Source organism: Mustela lutreola, chromosome 16 (assembly GCF_030435805.1).
Source record: "Mustela lutreola isolate mMusLut2 chromosome 16, mMusLut2.pri, whole genome shotgun sequence".
Lineage (NCBI taxonomy): Eukaryota > Metazoa > Chordata > Mammalia > Carnivora > Mustelidae > Mustela > Mustela lutreola.
In genome coordinates, this window is record NC_081305.1 from 22,919,553 (window position 1) to 22,936,644 (window position 17,092).

General features: G+C 38.0%; 1 protein-coding gene across 4 annotated transcripts in view; it reads left to right on the forward strand.

Moving 5' to 3' along the window:
* CDH8 (cadherin 8) overlaps positions 1-17,092 on the forward strand; it is a 377,915-nt gene that overhangs the window by 192,211 nt on the left and 168,612 nt on the right. For all 4 annotated transcript variants that reach the window (XM_059152871.1, XM_059152873.1, XM_059152869.1 and 1 more), the window contains one exon: positions 14,732-14,899. In XM_059152871.1, the coding sequence (XP_059008854.1) occupies positions 14,732-14,899 (168 nt within the window). The remainder of the gene's footprint in view (positions 1-14,731; positions 14,900-17,092) is intronic.

Sequence of the window (17,092 nt, forward strand, 5' to 3'; positions counted from 1 at the left end):
TGCCCAGGGCATTTTGTGCCACCTGCTTTCTTAGGTCTGTGAATGGGAGCTGAAAGGTGTTGACTTGAGTGCAAATAATTTTGGGTGGGGAAAGAAATTTACATGAAAATAATAAAGCCCAGGATAATAAACAAGAGTGAGAAGGTGAGGTGAGTATTACTTACGCCAGTGGAAGGGGGCTGATGGTGCCTCTTGCACAGACTCTGATCTGATTAAGAGGGAATCACGCAGCAGCATTGTTCATGAAGACACAGGAGGGGAGGAGGAGGAGAAGAATTCTATTTTGAGAGAGAATGTGAAGGCAAAGAGAGAAGTCACTCTGCTGGGAAGAAAGAGCCTGCATCCCCAAAGAAGAAGGTAGGAGGATTTCAAAAGCAGAACTTGGCGGAATGCAACAAAGAGGTCAAGGAGAATGTCGGATTGAAAGGCACAAAAGGAATGGTGGGAAGATTATCCAGGGATAGTTGTGAGAACTGTGCCCTTCGAATGATTTTAAACAAATCCAGTTGTCAGACTCTTGAGTGATTCTAATACGTATCTCCCCTAGGTACTGGAACACTTTTCAGTTCCGTACATCCCAGTTTTTTATTTTTTTTTTTATCAGTCTTTGACTGACAAGAAAAATGTAACAGAATCTCAACAGTGGTAGGAAACCCTACAGCATTTCTTTTAAGCCCAATCTGGTTCCTGATTCTTACTTTAAAGGGAATTGAGGCAAGTTCTAGGCATATTTTACGCCCATTGTGACAGCCACCATAAATAAAGGAAGACCCTGTCTTCCTGGTCAGACCCCTTTCATTGATGTCTCTGCCCTATGGTAAGGTAGTGGAACCAGATTGTTGCCTTGTGTTTCTGAAGTCTTGGGTTCTGATTTGTTGAGTAGGAACCTTAGTCACTCACACCTAGAGATCATGCAGTGTCATTTGTTGCTGAAAATGCAATGACCTATGGGGCAAAGGCTTGGTTTATGAATGACAAATTTCTGTAACAATTTGAGTTGGAGGATTTAGTTAATCGGGAAATTTTATTAGCAAAGGCCAGTGTCTTGCTGTCTGTATTGTACAGATCCTTCAAATCAAGGTTAATGGGTCACTGGAAATTCCCTGAGTGAGGTCACTGAGTTGGTTTAGCATGTCTGGGTGAGGCATTATGAGAAGAGGAACAGCAGTGAGTATCCCTCGAAGCCACCAGGCAGACTTACCAAGCAGATCACTCTGAAGCTAGCAGTTAGTGACCATCTAGAACCTCCAAAGTGTAGGACAGATAGGTTGGTATAATGGAGCAGTGGGTCTATCACTGTTTCAAACACATTGAAATTCATGAAATATAGATAAGTTTAACCGAGACCACAGAGGTTCATGTTTCTTCATGTTTAGGGGGAACCATAATAGTTACCTAACTGGATGGTCATGAAATATAAGGAGGAGGTGATGATAATTACTGTAATAGCTAAGCAGGTGACTGTGTACTCTTTCTCGGTCAGTGCACTAAGCACTGTATCTACGCATGTATCCAGCACAAAGAAGGCTCAATAAGATACAAAGTATAGCTATTTTTGTTATGAGTGATCATCACAATCATTCTGCGACAATGTGGTATTGCTGGTAGTAATACTAGGGGTAGTAGTAGTGATCAGCTAAGTACTATTTTATTATTGGCCTAATATTTTACATGCCTTACCTTCCTTCATAATCATCTTAAGGAAAGAAAACAACAACAACGACAACAACAAAAACCCATGGGGTAAGCACTATCTCTAAGTACCATGAGGGAAAACAAGAGCTCCAAGATGTTAAGAAATTGCTTGGGTTACTTACCACAGTAAGGGAAGGGGCCAGAAATCAAACCCATTGTCTGATATCAAATCCCGAGCTCTAAAAATGCCCTGTTCTCCTTGCCTCTGTTGCCAGGCCTGGAGCCGTACCACATGAAGTGTCTGACTGAGTTCTGGGGCCAGAAAGTTCCAAGGGAGCATGAGTGGAATCAGGGCCATTTTGGCATTGGAGGATGATATCATTTCAATTCAATTTTGTTTTCAGTGTCTGCTATGGTCCGTGAACAATGTTAGATGTCATTACATGTAATGTCTGTTAGGTGTTTCCATCTCTGTGTCATAGACAAAGAGACTGACGTTCTGGATGGAAGAGAGAGTTGCTTCACTTTACTGAGACTCAGGTGTCAGTCCTGGCCCCATGTCTACCAGGCAACGGTACAGCTTGTGCTTTATCCACTGCACAACCCTGGCATTCTCATCTGCTTAAGTTCTCAATTGCTAGGAGAAAGCATCCAATTTTTTAGTGACTTTCACTTTGCTTTTTTAAACCACCCATACTTATTATACGTATAATTAGTTATTGGAGTTATGGCTTAAGGAAAGAATAGTGCCATCATGCTCTTCACAGAAATAATTCCACTTGATTGAGGAGTCCCTGGAAGTGTTTTCATTTAGGGGGAAAGAAATTTCACCTTAATTCTGAATAGGAATAATTGCAAGTATTTCAGTGTAACTCAGAATTGGCAATTTGAGTAGCATCATTTATTGGCTAGCCATGTGTTGATGCTATAAATGGTGGCCTGTGCAGAATTATTTAATAGAAGAATCCAGGAGCGACAGAAAGGACAGTCCCTATGCTGAAGTCCCTCTGCACAGTGGGTGTAAAAATACAGAGACAGGATATCATCGTTAATTCAGGTACAGCTATTTTATATGTTCTTCCATAAGGAAATGGGCACAGACGAGGCTGTGATCCACACAGTGGGGTAATTAAGAAGTCATAGTTACTTAGTCAAAGAATATACTGCTTTACGAGACAGGAAATTCACATATAAGGAAGCAATTTGTACATATTGAGACACTTGAATGATCCTCAGTGTTCTGATTTAAGGCTTTCAGGCTTGCTGTTCTCTTGTAACAGTTTTCAGACACAAATGGGGAAGGTCAAGTAGAGGTTAATATATAAAGTCTATGTGAAGTAGTCATGTCTGTCAAACAGATTCATGTTAAGATGCTGGAATAGCGTGGAAGATTATTAGACAAAGGTCTTCATAAGTACTATGTAGAGGGGATTTTTTTTGGCAAAAGGATAGTATATTACCTTATTAATACATCATAAGTAAGATTCCAGAGACCCAGATTTGGGTCTTTCTTCAACTACAGTCTGTGTGGCCTGAAACCTATTTCATTGCTGAACCACATTCATAATCCCTAATATTCGTGGAATATAGATTTTCAATTAAATTTTCCTATGAATTATTTTAGGAAAAATCAGATACCATCTCTGTCTATATATCTGCAGATATATGTGCCAAGAGAAATAAATAATACTGTAATTTTAAAAATAACAAGTTTTACTAGGACATCATTGGTAAATGATGTAGATCAAAGCAATGTTTTTTCATGAATTCACCTTCAATTAATTCATGAAATGTTACTAGGATACCTAGCTCATCAGTATCATCTCCTTTTCTGAGTAATCCTGGGGATATCTGAAATAGGAGAGCCCTGCACCAAAAATTTACACTGAGACATTGAATAAATACAAATGTCAATTATGAAATGGGTAAAATATCTAGAGAAATAACAAGAGCCCCTAGGATCTTTAATCTGAAGAACACAGTCTACTCACTGGTGTTCATTGAAGGGTGTTATGCCTTAACTCTTGGCAAACTGATCACAGCCCTCGAGATGATACAGATCCTCCGTGGAGCCTTGAAGGCAGTGAGACTTTGGTTCGAATCTTGACACCCTCTTCTTCACTAAGTGACTCTGTTACCTTATTCTTTGTTACTCATATTTTAGTTAACATACAGTGCAGAATTGGTTCCTGGAGTAGAAGTCCGTGGTTCATTGCTTACATGCAACACACAGTGATCATCACAACCACTGCCCTCCTTAGTAACCATCACCCATCTAGCCCATCCCCCCACACCTCCCCCCATCAACTCTCAGTTTGTTCTCTGTCATTAAGAGCCTCTTATGGTTTGTTTCCCTCTCTCCTTTATGAGTGAGATTATATGGTATTTGTCTTTTTCTGACTGACTTAATTCATTTACCACAATACACTCTAGCTCCAGGCATGTTGTTGAAAATGGCAAGATTCCATTCTTTTTGATGGCTGAGTAATACTCTATTTGAGATACAGATGCAGGTATAGACACACATCACATATTCTTTATCCATTCATCAATTGGTGGACTTTTGGGCTGTCTCCACAGCTTAGCTATTGTTGATAATGCCGCTGTAAACTTAGAGGAACATATGCCCTTCAAATCTGTATTTTTGTATTCTTTGGGTAAATACCTAGTTGTGGAATTGCTGGATCATAGAGTAGTTCTATTTTTAACTTTTTAGGGAATTTTCATACTGTTCTCCAGAGTGGCCACTCCACTTTGTATTCCTACCATAAGTGCAAGAGGATTCCCCTTTCTCCACATCTTTGCCAACAACTCTTGTTTCTTGTGTCTTAATTTTTGCTATCCTGACAGGTATAAGAGATATCTCATAGTGGTTTTGATTTGTATTTCCCTGATGATAAGTGATGTGGAGTATCTTTTCATGTGCCTCTTAACCATCTAGATGTCTTCTTTGGAAAAGTGTCTATTCATGCCTTTTTCCCGTTTCTTAACTGGATAATTTGGTTTCTGGGTGTTAAGTTTGGTAAGTTTTTTATAGATTTTGGATACTAATGTTTTGTTTTGTTTTGAAGATTTTATTTATTTATTTGACAGACAGAGATCACAAGTAGGCAGAGAGGCGGGCAGAGAGAGAGAGAGAGAGAAGGAAGCAGGCTCCCTGCTGAGCAGAGAGCCCGATTTGGGGCTCAATCAAAGGATCCTGAGATCATGACCCACGCCGAAGTCAGAGGCTTTAACCCACTGAGCCACCAGGCACCCCTTGGATACTAATGTTTTATCAGATATGTCATTTGCAAATATCTTCTCCCATTCCATAGGCTGCCTTTTAGTTTTCTTGATTGTTTCTTCACTGCACAGAACCTTTTTACCTTGATAAAGTTCCAACTGTACATTTTTGCTTTTTTCCCCCTTGCCTCCAGTGAGGTGTCTAGTAAGAAGTTGCTATGGCCAAAGTTAAAGGGGTTTCTGCCTGTGCTCTCCTCTAGGATTTTGATGGTTTCCTGTCTCACATTTAGGTCTTTCAACCACTTTGAATATATATCTCTTTGTGGTATAAGAAAGGGGTCCAGTTTCACTTTTCTACATGTTGATGTCCAGTTTTCCCAATGACATTTCTTTCTTTTTTTTTTTTTTTTAAGATTTTATTTCTTTATTTGCCAGAGAGAGAGAGAGAGAGAGAGAGCGCACAGGCAGGCAGAGTGGCAGCAGAGGCAGAGGGAGAGGCAGGCTCCCCGCTGAGCAAGGAGCCCGATGTGGGACTTGATCCCAGGACACTGGGATCATGACCTGAGCTGAAGGCAGCCGCTTAACCCACTGAGCCACCCAGGCGTCCCCCCAATGACATTTCTTGAAGGAACTGTCTTTTTTCCATGGAATATTCTTCCTTGCTTTGTTGAAGATTAGTAGACCATATAGTTGTAGGTCCATTTCTGGGTTCTCTCCTCTGTTCTATTGACCTTTCTGTTTTTGTGCCAGTAATATACTGTCTCGATGACTACAACTTTGTAATATAGTTTGAAATCTGGAATTGTGATGCCTCCAGGTTTGTTTTTCTTTTTCACAAATGCTTTGACTATTCATAGTCTTTTGTGGTTCCATACAAATTTTAGGAGGGTTTGTTCTAGCTCTGTGAAAAATGCTGGTGATATTTTGATAGGGATTGTATTAAATGTGTAGTTTGCTTTGTATGGCATACACATTTTAATAATGTTTCTTCTTCTAATCCATGAGAATGGAATACTTTTCCACTTTTTTGCATCCTCTCCAATTTCTTTCATAAGTGTTGTATAGTTTTCAGAGTACAGCTCTTTTACCCCTTTATTTAGATTTATTCCCAAGTATCTTATGGTTTTGGTGCAAGTGCAAATAGGATGAATTCCTTGATTTCATTTTCTGCTGCTTCATTATTGGTGTCTAGAAATGCCGCAGATTTCTGCACATTGATTTTATGTCGTGCAACTTTGCTGAATTCACGAATTCGTTCTGTCAAATTTTTGGTGGAGCCTTTTGGGTTTTCTACATGTAGTATCATGTTGTCTGCAAATAGTGAAAGTTTGACTTCTTTCTTGCTGATGTGGATACATTTTATTTCCTCTGCTGCCTTGTAATTGTATCTAAATGCCTCTGGTCTCTGAGACATGACAATTATCAACATTGAGTGTTTCCATAGTCCAGTGCTGATCCCCCAAAGCAGCTAGAAAAGCCCCCAATTACCATTTTATTTTCTGTTTCTCTTTCTTCCTCCCACTTCACTCCCATCTACCTTCTCTCCTCTGTCTTGTATTGATTCTTTGTTCTCTCCTGCATTTGTCCATTCTTATTATGTGTAAGAATTGTGTTTGGTTCTGGGCATGTGAGAATGGATGAGACATGGTTCCTGTCTCCAATGATTTACTATCGGAACAGGTTGAAATCACAAAAGTAAATGGTATGAGAAAGCGGCTAACAAAGGTGTGGAGGATCAAAAGAAGAGAGTAATTAGTTCTACCTGGGAAGGCGTCTCAGCCTCTGAAACATCAGAGTGGAGCCTGAAGGGTTGGATGGAATTTTAAGAGGTCCAGTAAAGGGCAAGGGTGGTCCAGGCTACATGATCCACACAGAGTCATGAAGGTGCTAAAGTCAGTGGAAGAATCTGAAGAAAGGTTAAGTGTCTGGGGAATCAAGGACATATGCTATGCAGAATGTTGTAGGAGAAGATGAGTTTAGATACAGATCATGTAGAGATTCGAATGCCAATAATCAATTTTGTCTGTCCTCTGGAAATCACTGTGGGGACATTACTCTTTTGAAGTTGATGTGGGACGTTTATGCTTTGCAGCACTGTTGAATATCATCTTTGTTTCTTATTTTTTAAATAAGGTAAGTTTATTTTAATTATTATTACCACTAAATTAATAACAATTTCATTTACATACATATCCATGCATGCCTTTATTTATAAAATGTAAATACAAAATTAAATATATATATACATATATATATATATCTGTGAGTATACATATGTGTAAATAGGTCTATGTAAAAATAAATGTAAAATATATATTTACATATATCTCTGTGAGGGCATCTTTATCTGTATTTATACCTGTATATGTATGAAGTAGGACATTTGGCTTTTTACTTTTCATATAATAAATTAACTTTAAACTGTTGTTTGGTAGTTAATAACATTTTACATATAATATCAGTAAGCCTCAGGGAGTTTAAATGATTTACTCAAGATCACATGGCTGGTAGTATCAGATCAAAATAATTTCTCATTTGTATAACCTCCAAGTTCAGGTTCTAAAACATATACTCCTCTGCTTTCCATAACACTGTGCTGAGAAATTTGGGGGAGGAGGCAACCTTCAATTCCTTCACCAAAACACATCACATTATCTTTGTTTATATTCTTTGGCAAATTTTAAGCACATACAGTAGTCAATTCATATTATTTTCAAAATTTAAGAATTGTTGTAAACATTTTATGTTTCTATATGTCTATGTTTATAAACATTTATGTTTATGTAACACAATTTTTAACATCAGCTTAACATTGTATACCTTCGATCTGTATCACCTTCACCACTAATTTAGTATTTCCCAGCTGTTGCATATTTCAGTTGTTTGACGTTTTAAAAAAAATCACACAAAAAAGTGAATATCTTACTCTAAAAATTTGAGATGTCTGGGAAAAGGAAAATTTATAATTTTCTTGGAATAAATTCTTAGTTTTACAAATATCAAATCAAAGTATATAAGTAAGATTTTGATTGCTGATACATTTAACTCATTAGCTTTAGAATTATATTGTAGTATTTGACAAAAGCATGAGGGATATATGAGAAATCTAGTTTTTCCAAATCCAGACCGTTCTATTTATCTATCAACCTATCTATCATCCATCTATCATCATCTTTCCAGCTAACTCAGACGTTATAGTCACAAAGAAAGGGAAATGCCTAATTTTGAATATTAGGGAGGGAAAGAGTTTTCTAATGGTTCACTTTGCCCTTTGTGATACATCTGTGCAAGTTTAACATTATTGCAGTTATTATTCTGACACTGTTCTTCAAGGAGAAGATGGGCATGTGTTGATGCATCTCTGATTATACGTCCTTTACCCCTCATTCATGGCAGCATATGGTTAGCAGAAATTGTGACTACAATATATGGTGCCCAAAAGGAATTTATCCCTGGTGAATTTGTATCACTTAATCTCATCAATGAGAGACCAATTTCCCACAGATAGTAAAATGATAATTGCACATTGAACTGGCAAGAGTTTTGGGGAATAACAAAGCTATTGGTTTCATAACCAGGATAATGTGTTCAACAAGTCCTATTCAAAAGAGGAGTCTAGCACAGCATTTTATATCAACTGCTGTCTTTGAACGGCACAATCTGGGAGACCCACAAAGAGTGAATTACAGTAATCAGGCTTCAAAATGACAAAGGAGTTAATCAGCATCTCCTTGCCTTTCTCGTGAAGCCTCTCAATCTGGTGATATCACAGAAATTATAAAAAGAAGCCTTCGTGATGGATACAAAATGCTTCTCAAATGATAACACCAAAGACAATGGTAAACACACATACGGACACACACACACACACACACAAGTCTTAAATTTTGAGATGACTGAAACTGGATTCTCATCAGAAGTCCTCCCTGGATAATGAGACAGAAGGAACAGCTGTTTAGCACTTAGGAAGAACTAAGTGCTAAAGGCTAGCCTAGGACTTAAATTTTTCAACCACTGCAACAGGGAAATCTCCATTTGATTGAATAAAGTTAACATAAAAGTATGTCTTTTAAATACAGGTGAATCGACTCACAGTAGGGTAATGAATGGCATTTTCAGGGCAAGAAGATTCCCCCTTTCCCTCCTTAGTTTTCCTACCAAGGGTTGCCTCCCATTTCACACCTTCCAACCCCACTCTCCAGTGCCAGGTTCAAAATCCCCATTGAATTAAATTCATTGAATGAGAATGAGTTCCCATTCATTCTCAAGAAATTTCCAATAAGAGTAGCTTTTCAAAATGAAAACTTCTAAAATCTGATAGTTCACGTTCCCTCTTCTGAATTTACTTCACAGGTTATGCTTTTGAAGACTCCAGCAGGACAGGCTCTTCCTCCTGAACACAAACTGTATTTTTGTTTTGTTTTGTCTTTCTCCTCCTCCGAATCTTAGAGTCTCCTATTTTCAAGGAAACAAGCTTGTCCCAAGGATGTTCCGTGTTTTTTTTTTTTTTTTTTGGTTTGTTTGTTTTTGTTTTTGTTTTTTGTTTTTTGTTTTTATCCAAGGGTAACCTCGGTGAAGGGCCTCCGTATAAATACTAATATGGTTACTGAGTTGGAATTTTCTAGACATCAAAGACAAAAAAGATGTGATATTTTCAATTGTATCAACTCCAAGTCAGTCCTGATATTACCACGTTTAATTAGCAAAGTTGATTTTCTTTTTTGTGAGGCTGTTTATCAAATGCCTACATCAAAGAGTTTTACTCACTGCCCCCAGAAGAAAGCGTTCTGTCATACTGCTTGCCACAAAACTGAAAACTCTAATTTGTTGCCAAGTTGATATAATGGAAGTTTAAACACAATATTTAAGCTTCTAAAAACATTGCTGGGCATTGAAAATGTGTAACTATGAGCATGTGGGAAGACGTGAGCATTAATCTTCCTTCACCACTTTGGTGGCAAAAGATGGACACAGTTCTTGTCTTGGGGAGTGGGAAGCTATTTGAAATCAGCACCCTCAAAGCTGTGTTAAGGCAGTTTATTTTTAACAAAGGGTGCAGGGATCTCTTATCGACTGTTTTAAAATAAAAGTTGAAAATGGATAAAAATGCTATTTAACTGAGGATTTCTGTAACTTTTTACATAGGTCAAAATTTTTGACTTCTCAAATCTGAGAAGAAAAATAACCGTATTTTCTGCTTTGTTTGAGGTGGTATTTGATACCAAACAATCCTTCTTTTTGACTTAAGGCAGTTCTCTCTTTTGTCTATAAAAGAAATAGCCTAAAACTTGGGAGAACATGTGAGCCAAAGCAAATAATTCAGGGGAGAGGTCGAGGCAACTTTTAAGGCAATTTTCTTATTTTAAGAGTTTATCATCATATTGCAACATCTATGTAGGTGAAATGATCTGCCTTTGCATAAGAATTTTTTAAAAAAGATTTTAGTGACATGTGTACAAATGATCCAGTACGAGGAGAAAAATGGGAGGGCCAAGGGCACTTGGGTTTTTTCTAGCATGCTTTTATGGCTACAAGGTAACAGGAAAAATGTTCCAGAAATTCTGTCTTGAATTTTCTAATGAGTCATTGCTAGTTGTGAGGTTGAGACTAGAGGCAGCTCAGAAAGCAAGAGCTGTTTATTATACAGTTTGTACTGTAGCCAGTGAAGTATGCTGCATGCCCTCAAGAAAACTTGGAGAGACTCCTTGCCTGCCTTAGAAATCAGAAAACCCACTCTTAGTGTTCTCTAAGAAAAGAGAAAGTGTGAAGACTTCCATGTGCAGCTTTCCAGCTGGGTCCTCTTGAGCAACCTCACTTAACTGGATAGCTATTATTCTCTCTTCTCTGATGGGGAAGCGAATATCTGCCCGGCCATGTCAAGGGGTGATGTGTTGCCACACTGAAATACTTTTGAACTGTAGATGTCTGTGAAGAATGACATGCTGGAAATATGGTTGACCCTTGGATAATGAACCAGTATCCTAACCATATTTTTTAGAGTCTTGGCAGGAACAAGGTTATTAAGGATAATTTAATGAAGTAACTGTTGACAAAAGCTTGGCCAGGTTAAGGGAGACCATCAAGGGACAGTGAAGTAACCCAAGGATAGCCAGCAGAAGAAGTGCCATCATCACCCCTAGGCCTGAGACAACAAGGGATTGGGGCAGCTATTAGACAGTAGAGTTTTGCTCTAGCAGTATCTGAAGATAATAACCATAGACTGGCCCAACATATGATTAGAGTATTTGGAGAGTTTGGAACTTCAGCAGCTACATCCTTACAGTCTCCTAGGGTAATGTATGTTGGTTGAGTCTAGTGTAGAGTTAGAAAGTAAGAAAGTCCATGGGTGCCTAGGGGGCTCAGTTGGTTGAACATCTAACTCTTGATTTTGGCTCAGGTCATGATCTTGGGGTCATGAGATCAGGCCCTGCATCAGACCCCCCACTCAGTGGGTTGTCTGCTTGGGATTCTCTCTGTCCCTCTACTCCAACTCCCACTTGTGCTATTTCCCTCTCTCCCTTTCTTTAATGAATGAAATTAAATAAATCTCTAATGAATGAATCTCTAGTGAATGGAAGAAAAGAAAAAGAAAGAATTCATGGAGGCAATCCATAAAGGTCACTCTTCCATGCCAAGAGCAGGTGGAAAATGCAGGAAACTGGCTCTGAGGGGTGGAAGGCAATAGGAGAATGTTTAGCACTGTAACCATCATCCAGATAAGCATTAAATCAATTCTGATTGGGAAGGAAAAAGCGAAAGGAAGAGAGCACAGTTGGGTAACTAGAGTATGCCAAGAACTTTGCATGAGTTCTCTCACACAGTCTTAGCATACCTACAATGGGAGGATGATTATTGTTTCCGTTTGACAGGGCAAGGCATTGAGTCCTGGCAAATTTAATCATTTGTTCATGGTCACAAAGCTAGCGAGTGGGAGAATAACATGAGAAACCAAACTTGTTTGACTTCAATATGAAGGAGCATTTAAAAGGGACTCAAATGTGTCAAAAGATATGCATATTTGGTAGTATGAATACCGTATACCTTGATGGTAGAAAGCATAAATGTTTTTGTAATGGGTGGAGACCCATGGAGCTCTGCTTGTCTCATTTAAGCAAGTCCTTCCACCATAATGCGTCTCTAATATTTTGATGTAACTCATAGACATTAAACCTAGGTATGTTATTATAACTGATCCTCAAAACTATTTTAATTCCAAGTGGTTAAAAGACATCAGATGGTTTTATTTTTTTTTTAATTTAGTCTCTCACAATATATTTTTTTAAATGATAGGAATAATACATAGCACACTTCTCTGGGTCTGAGGAAATTGTAAAAATTCTTCTTCTGAAGTAACCTCAAAGGACTCATGTGTAGACTTCAACCCATCTGCTCATTTTGGGGAAAAAAAAAAAAGAGCAAACCAAAAATGCTGTCTTCCTTGGGGAATTATATCAGTTTCCTCTGATTATTAAATGTTGTGTGCCAAATTCCAAAGTCCAGTGGATGGCTTAGTTCAGGATGACCTTCGAATGTGATGGTACCTAAACTTAACTATGTTAACTATGTGTAACTAGGATGGGAATAAAACAATTTTCTAATCTTTTCTTCTGGAATTGGGCCCGTATTGGAGATATGCTGAGTTAAGGATTATATAACCATGGTAGAATAGCCAGATGGGCCTCTCATTGTGCTGATGGTGAGGTATTGTTGTTACTGTTGTCGTTTTTGTTCACGTTTGTTTTCTCACGTAGTAATCTAAGTGTGCATGATTGTTATATTTCTGTTTTCCTCTTCTTCCTGTTTTTGTTTATTTCTAAGTATGGTCTATTGAGTCGCATTTTGATATGATCAGATCTTGATTATATTGCAAGATATTATTAAGTTGCAATCAATGTTCCCAAATAAGTAAGGTGATTTAACCAGGGCTCCCTGAATGTGAACCTCAGATATAAAAGGGGTGTCCAGGTGTAATAAAGTACATTGGAACTAGGAGTTCTTCCCAAAGCCTTGCACGCTCTCTGGGTGGGTTAGGTTTCCCTGGGCACTTCTTGTACCTTGCCTGCTACTAGAATCATTCAGGGGTGTGAACTCTTTGCACACCTTTTATGGACAGATGATTTAATTAGAGTTTAGGAGTCCAAAGGAAAAAACAAACAAACCATGATTATAATTTCAGAAATGGCCGAAAGAGTGGCTCATCCTCAATTTGAATTGAATTGAATTGAATTGAACCTGAGGTTATTACAAGGGGAGAATTCTCTAGTCCAGACAGTTTTCTTTAACTTGAGCCAGAGGTCTAACACTTATCCATTCAATAGGAAAATTGGGGGCTAGTCACAATAATTTTTGTTAGGGGATTTTAGCAATATAGTGGTGAGAGGTGTGTTTTCTGAGAGAGGGTTAAGTGAAACTGCAGGGCACAGAAAAAATACAGTACAATCATCGTAAGAGATCTAGTCGTTCTTTAAAATGGAAAAAATTGAAATAATTGCAACATCTGTTGATATGGGAAAGCTTAAGTTAACTGATAGTGTATTCATCAATGAAGAATTATGCAGCTATGAGAAGTAATGAGTTGGATGTCTATATGCTAACAACAACAACAACGAAAAGATCTAAAAGATAATCACTCTGTGATAAAAGAAAGTCCCAGAAAAGTGCCTACTGTATCATGGCCACATTTGTGGTTTAATGTTCATATGCATATACGTACATTCGTATGCATAGACATATAACGGCTTTGGAAATGTACCCATCCAAATGTTAGCAATATTTATCTATAGATAGGAGAGTAGGGAGAGGGATAAATAAAGATTTTTAAAATAACTTCAGAAGTATCTACACATATTTTGAATCTTTAAGAAGAATATTAAATTACTGGTGAAATACATAAAAGAAGCAGATGGATGAAACCCTGAAAATATATCAAAAGAAAAACACGAACATTTTAGCACTGATGATATTATGTTATTTTGTACTATTTTGTACCTCCTTTCTCTCTGTCTTTTCATTTTTTTCCTAAATTTTTGTACAATAGAGAAAATGTAACAATTAAAATATAAATGTGGTTGTATAGTATGTTAGGATTTAGACACATGCCTGTATTAATTCTGATTGGTGTTTTATTCATCTGTGTTGATCCTAATAATGTATTTATTTCTTTCATCTCTCTGATATATTTGTGAGCTTCAGAATAATTTATCTTTGACCTCAGAGCCTTCAAGCTATTTATGTATTTACTCCTCTTGTAGGGGAATTGGAGTCTGTGATAAATTGTAAGATTCTTTCACTTGCAGGGGTTTCCTGGGTAGATGAGGCTATGTTATGATTTATACTTTAATTTGGTAGGCAAGAGTATGCCATTCAGTTTACTTTCTAATATATATCTTTGCAAGTTCTCTCTCTTTTTTTGATACACTCTAAAATGTATTTTTGCAAGTTAGCCATTAATGCCTCTGACTAAAATCTTTCTCAGTGTTGGCATCACAGATGCACAGCAGTTAAAACACAAAAGAGAGGTGCCTGGGTGGCTCAGTGGGTTAAAGCCTCTACCTTCAATTCGGCTCAAGTCATGATCCAGGGTCCTGGGATCGAGCCCCACATCGGGCTTTCTGCTCCGCGAAGAGCCTGCTTCCTCCTCTCTCTCTCTGCCTGCTTCCCTGCATACTTGTGATCTTTCTATCAAATAAATAAATAAAATCTTTTTTTAAAAAGGCAAAAGAAAACAGAAAATTATCTGAGTGGGGACTTGATGTGTGCACCTGGGTATGTTTGTGTGTGTCTGAGAGAGTTGTGTGTGTGAGAGAGTTGTCACATTCAATTTGAATGAACCGTCTGTCTGAAAGTCATTCTCCCATTTTTTCTCCCTCAGCAATTATAAAAACTGCCCTTCCCAACATGGACAGAGAAGCCAAGGAGGAATACCTGGTTGTTATCCAAGCCAAAGATATGGGTGGGCACTCCGGTGGCCTATCTGGAACCACGACACTTACGGTGACCCTTACTGATGTTAATGACAATCCTCCAAAATTTGCCCAAAGTAAGTGAGTTTCCTGCACTGGGTGAAAATCTCCAAGTATGTTGTGTTTTCATTTGAACTTATGTCCTGATTTTCAGCAACATTCAAAAAACTGATAGGAATCATTGAATGCTGATTTTATGCAAGGTATGCCAATTTATTATTTATATATGTAAATATGAATATATAAAATATGTAAATATATAAAATATAAATATGTAAATATATATTTATAAATAATATATATATGTATATATATATATATGAGCTAAACCAACTCTCCTGCTATTTTGGTACTAAATGTATCTCCATTTTACAGATTTTAAAGAAGTTGAAAAAATTTCCAAATATTAAATGTGTAGTAAATAGTGGAGCTAAGTGAACCAGGGTGTCTGACTTCAGGATGTTTGCTTAGTTCTCTCTTTCATGGTACCTCCCACTAAGAACTTGAGAGAATGATTAAAATGTACCTCAGACAGTGCACTATCGATAATTCCACTTTGTTGGATAAAAGAAGCTGATCTCCGTAGCGCTTGAAGGGGGAAAAGCAGATACGCGATATACTTGCTGCACAAATAAGCCCTCCTCCTTCTTGTGACTTCCTGTAGTTCCTCCCACAGCCATCAACGGTCACCAACCCTGCTCTTCCCTACTAAAGCCATGCTCTGCCTCAGAAGCATCTCAACAAAATTTTAGGCAGCCAACATCCATGAACCGGGGAGATAGTCATTATTTTCCAACTTTTCCAACTTGTGAGCACTTATCCAAATAATCTGACTAGATGCCTTGGGAAGGCCTTTCCTACATGGAGACTCTTGAGAAATGAATGATGAATAGGAATTAGCTGGAACAAAGCAAAACCAGGGGAATGGGCGGTGGACGTTGTAACTGGAGAAAGAGGTCATCCAGAACCCCATGAAAGAGGGTGTATGGCCCTGGATGAGAATTAAAAGAATCTCACCCCCATTGGAGTCTAGAGCATCTGGAGAGTTAGGTTAGGCAGGAGTTGGCCATACTTGGGTTTGGTACCATTTTAAGTACCATGATCTTTTTTTTACCCCTTAAGATCAGTGGGAAGCCATTAAAAGGTTTTGCATTGTAGGTTAAGTAATAAAATTGGATTTCAAGGAAATCAGAGAAAATGAAATCTTGTGACCATCTTCTAAGTGTTCTCCGCACTGCAGCCGCTTAAAGGGTGTTTGTAAACATTCATGTAAAAAGTGAAGGCAGGGCTGGCAAGCAAGGGTGATCTCAGTGGAACTGGAGGAAGTGTACAGGTGTGACGGATGCTTAAGGTTTAATGATAACAAAAGTCTAAGGATACATTGCCTTTTCAGTCACACTGCGGCCATGAGCGATTACATGCCTGCTGATGCTTTTTGTTCAGAGAGGGGATACCATAGGAGAACTTGTTTTTGAAGAGAGAAGAGTAGGGAGAGAATGGAAGAAGGAGAAGGAGAGAGACACATGTGGGGCTTGAAAATGACACATTTGAAGTATCTTTGAGAATTTATCTGCAGAACGAAATTCCAAGGTAGAAAGATCAGAAGGGATTCATTTTCATTAGTAATTTTAGAATTTTCACTTCTGGCCATGCATAAATCAGATAACAAGGCCACCCTTTTTAACCACATTGTTGAAATGGAGAGTACTGTCTTTCCCATCCTTTCCCTGGTTCTTTTATTTGCTTCCCAGCGGCCATTATAGTTAAGGCTGTAATATGCAACTCTTCTTTCTCCAAAAATGATGGTTTCAATTCTGCGGTGGCAGGTGAGTTTCATTAGCTAGTGTTCCCTTTCTTAGGGGTAATAACTATTAACAATGATCACACTGATAGAGATGATGAGTGAACAGAATAGGAATGGATAAACGTTTCATTTGCTTGGCTTCCCAAGGCGCCCTGATGTAGGACCCGCAACCAGGTGAAGCTCCTTGCTGGCTTATTTACTTAATAAACATACCTAGAGGAACCATCTCAAACCTTACCTGCTATATAAAGTTCAAAGAAAATAGAATCATTATACCAATTATGAAAGAATTGAGAGACTTGGTATTCAATGTGTAGATTTTCAGTGCGACCTTACGGTGAAACTATTTGGAAAACATTTTTGTTCCCCAGTCCCATGATTTCATGATTCTAAGAGACACTTTTATTTCATCATTCAATAAAAGTGTGTTACTGCCGAGGAAAACCTTATGCATCCTCTGAAATAA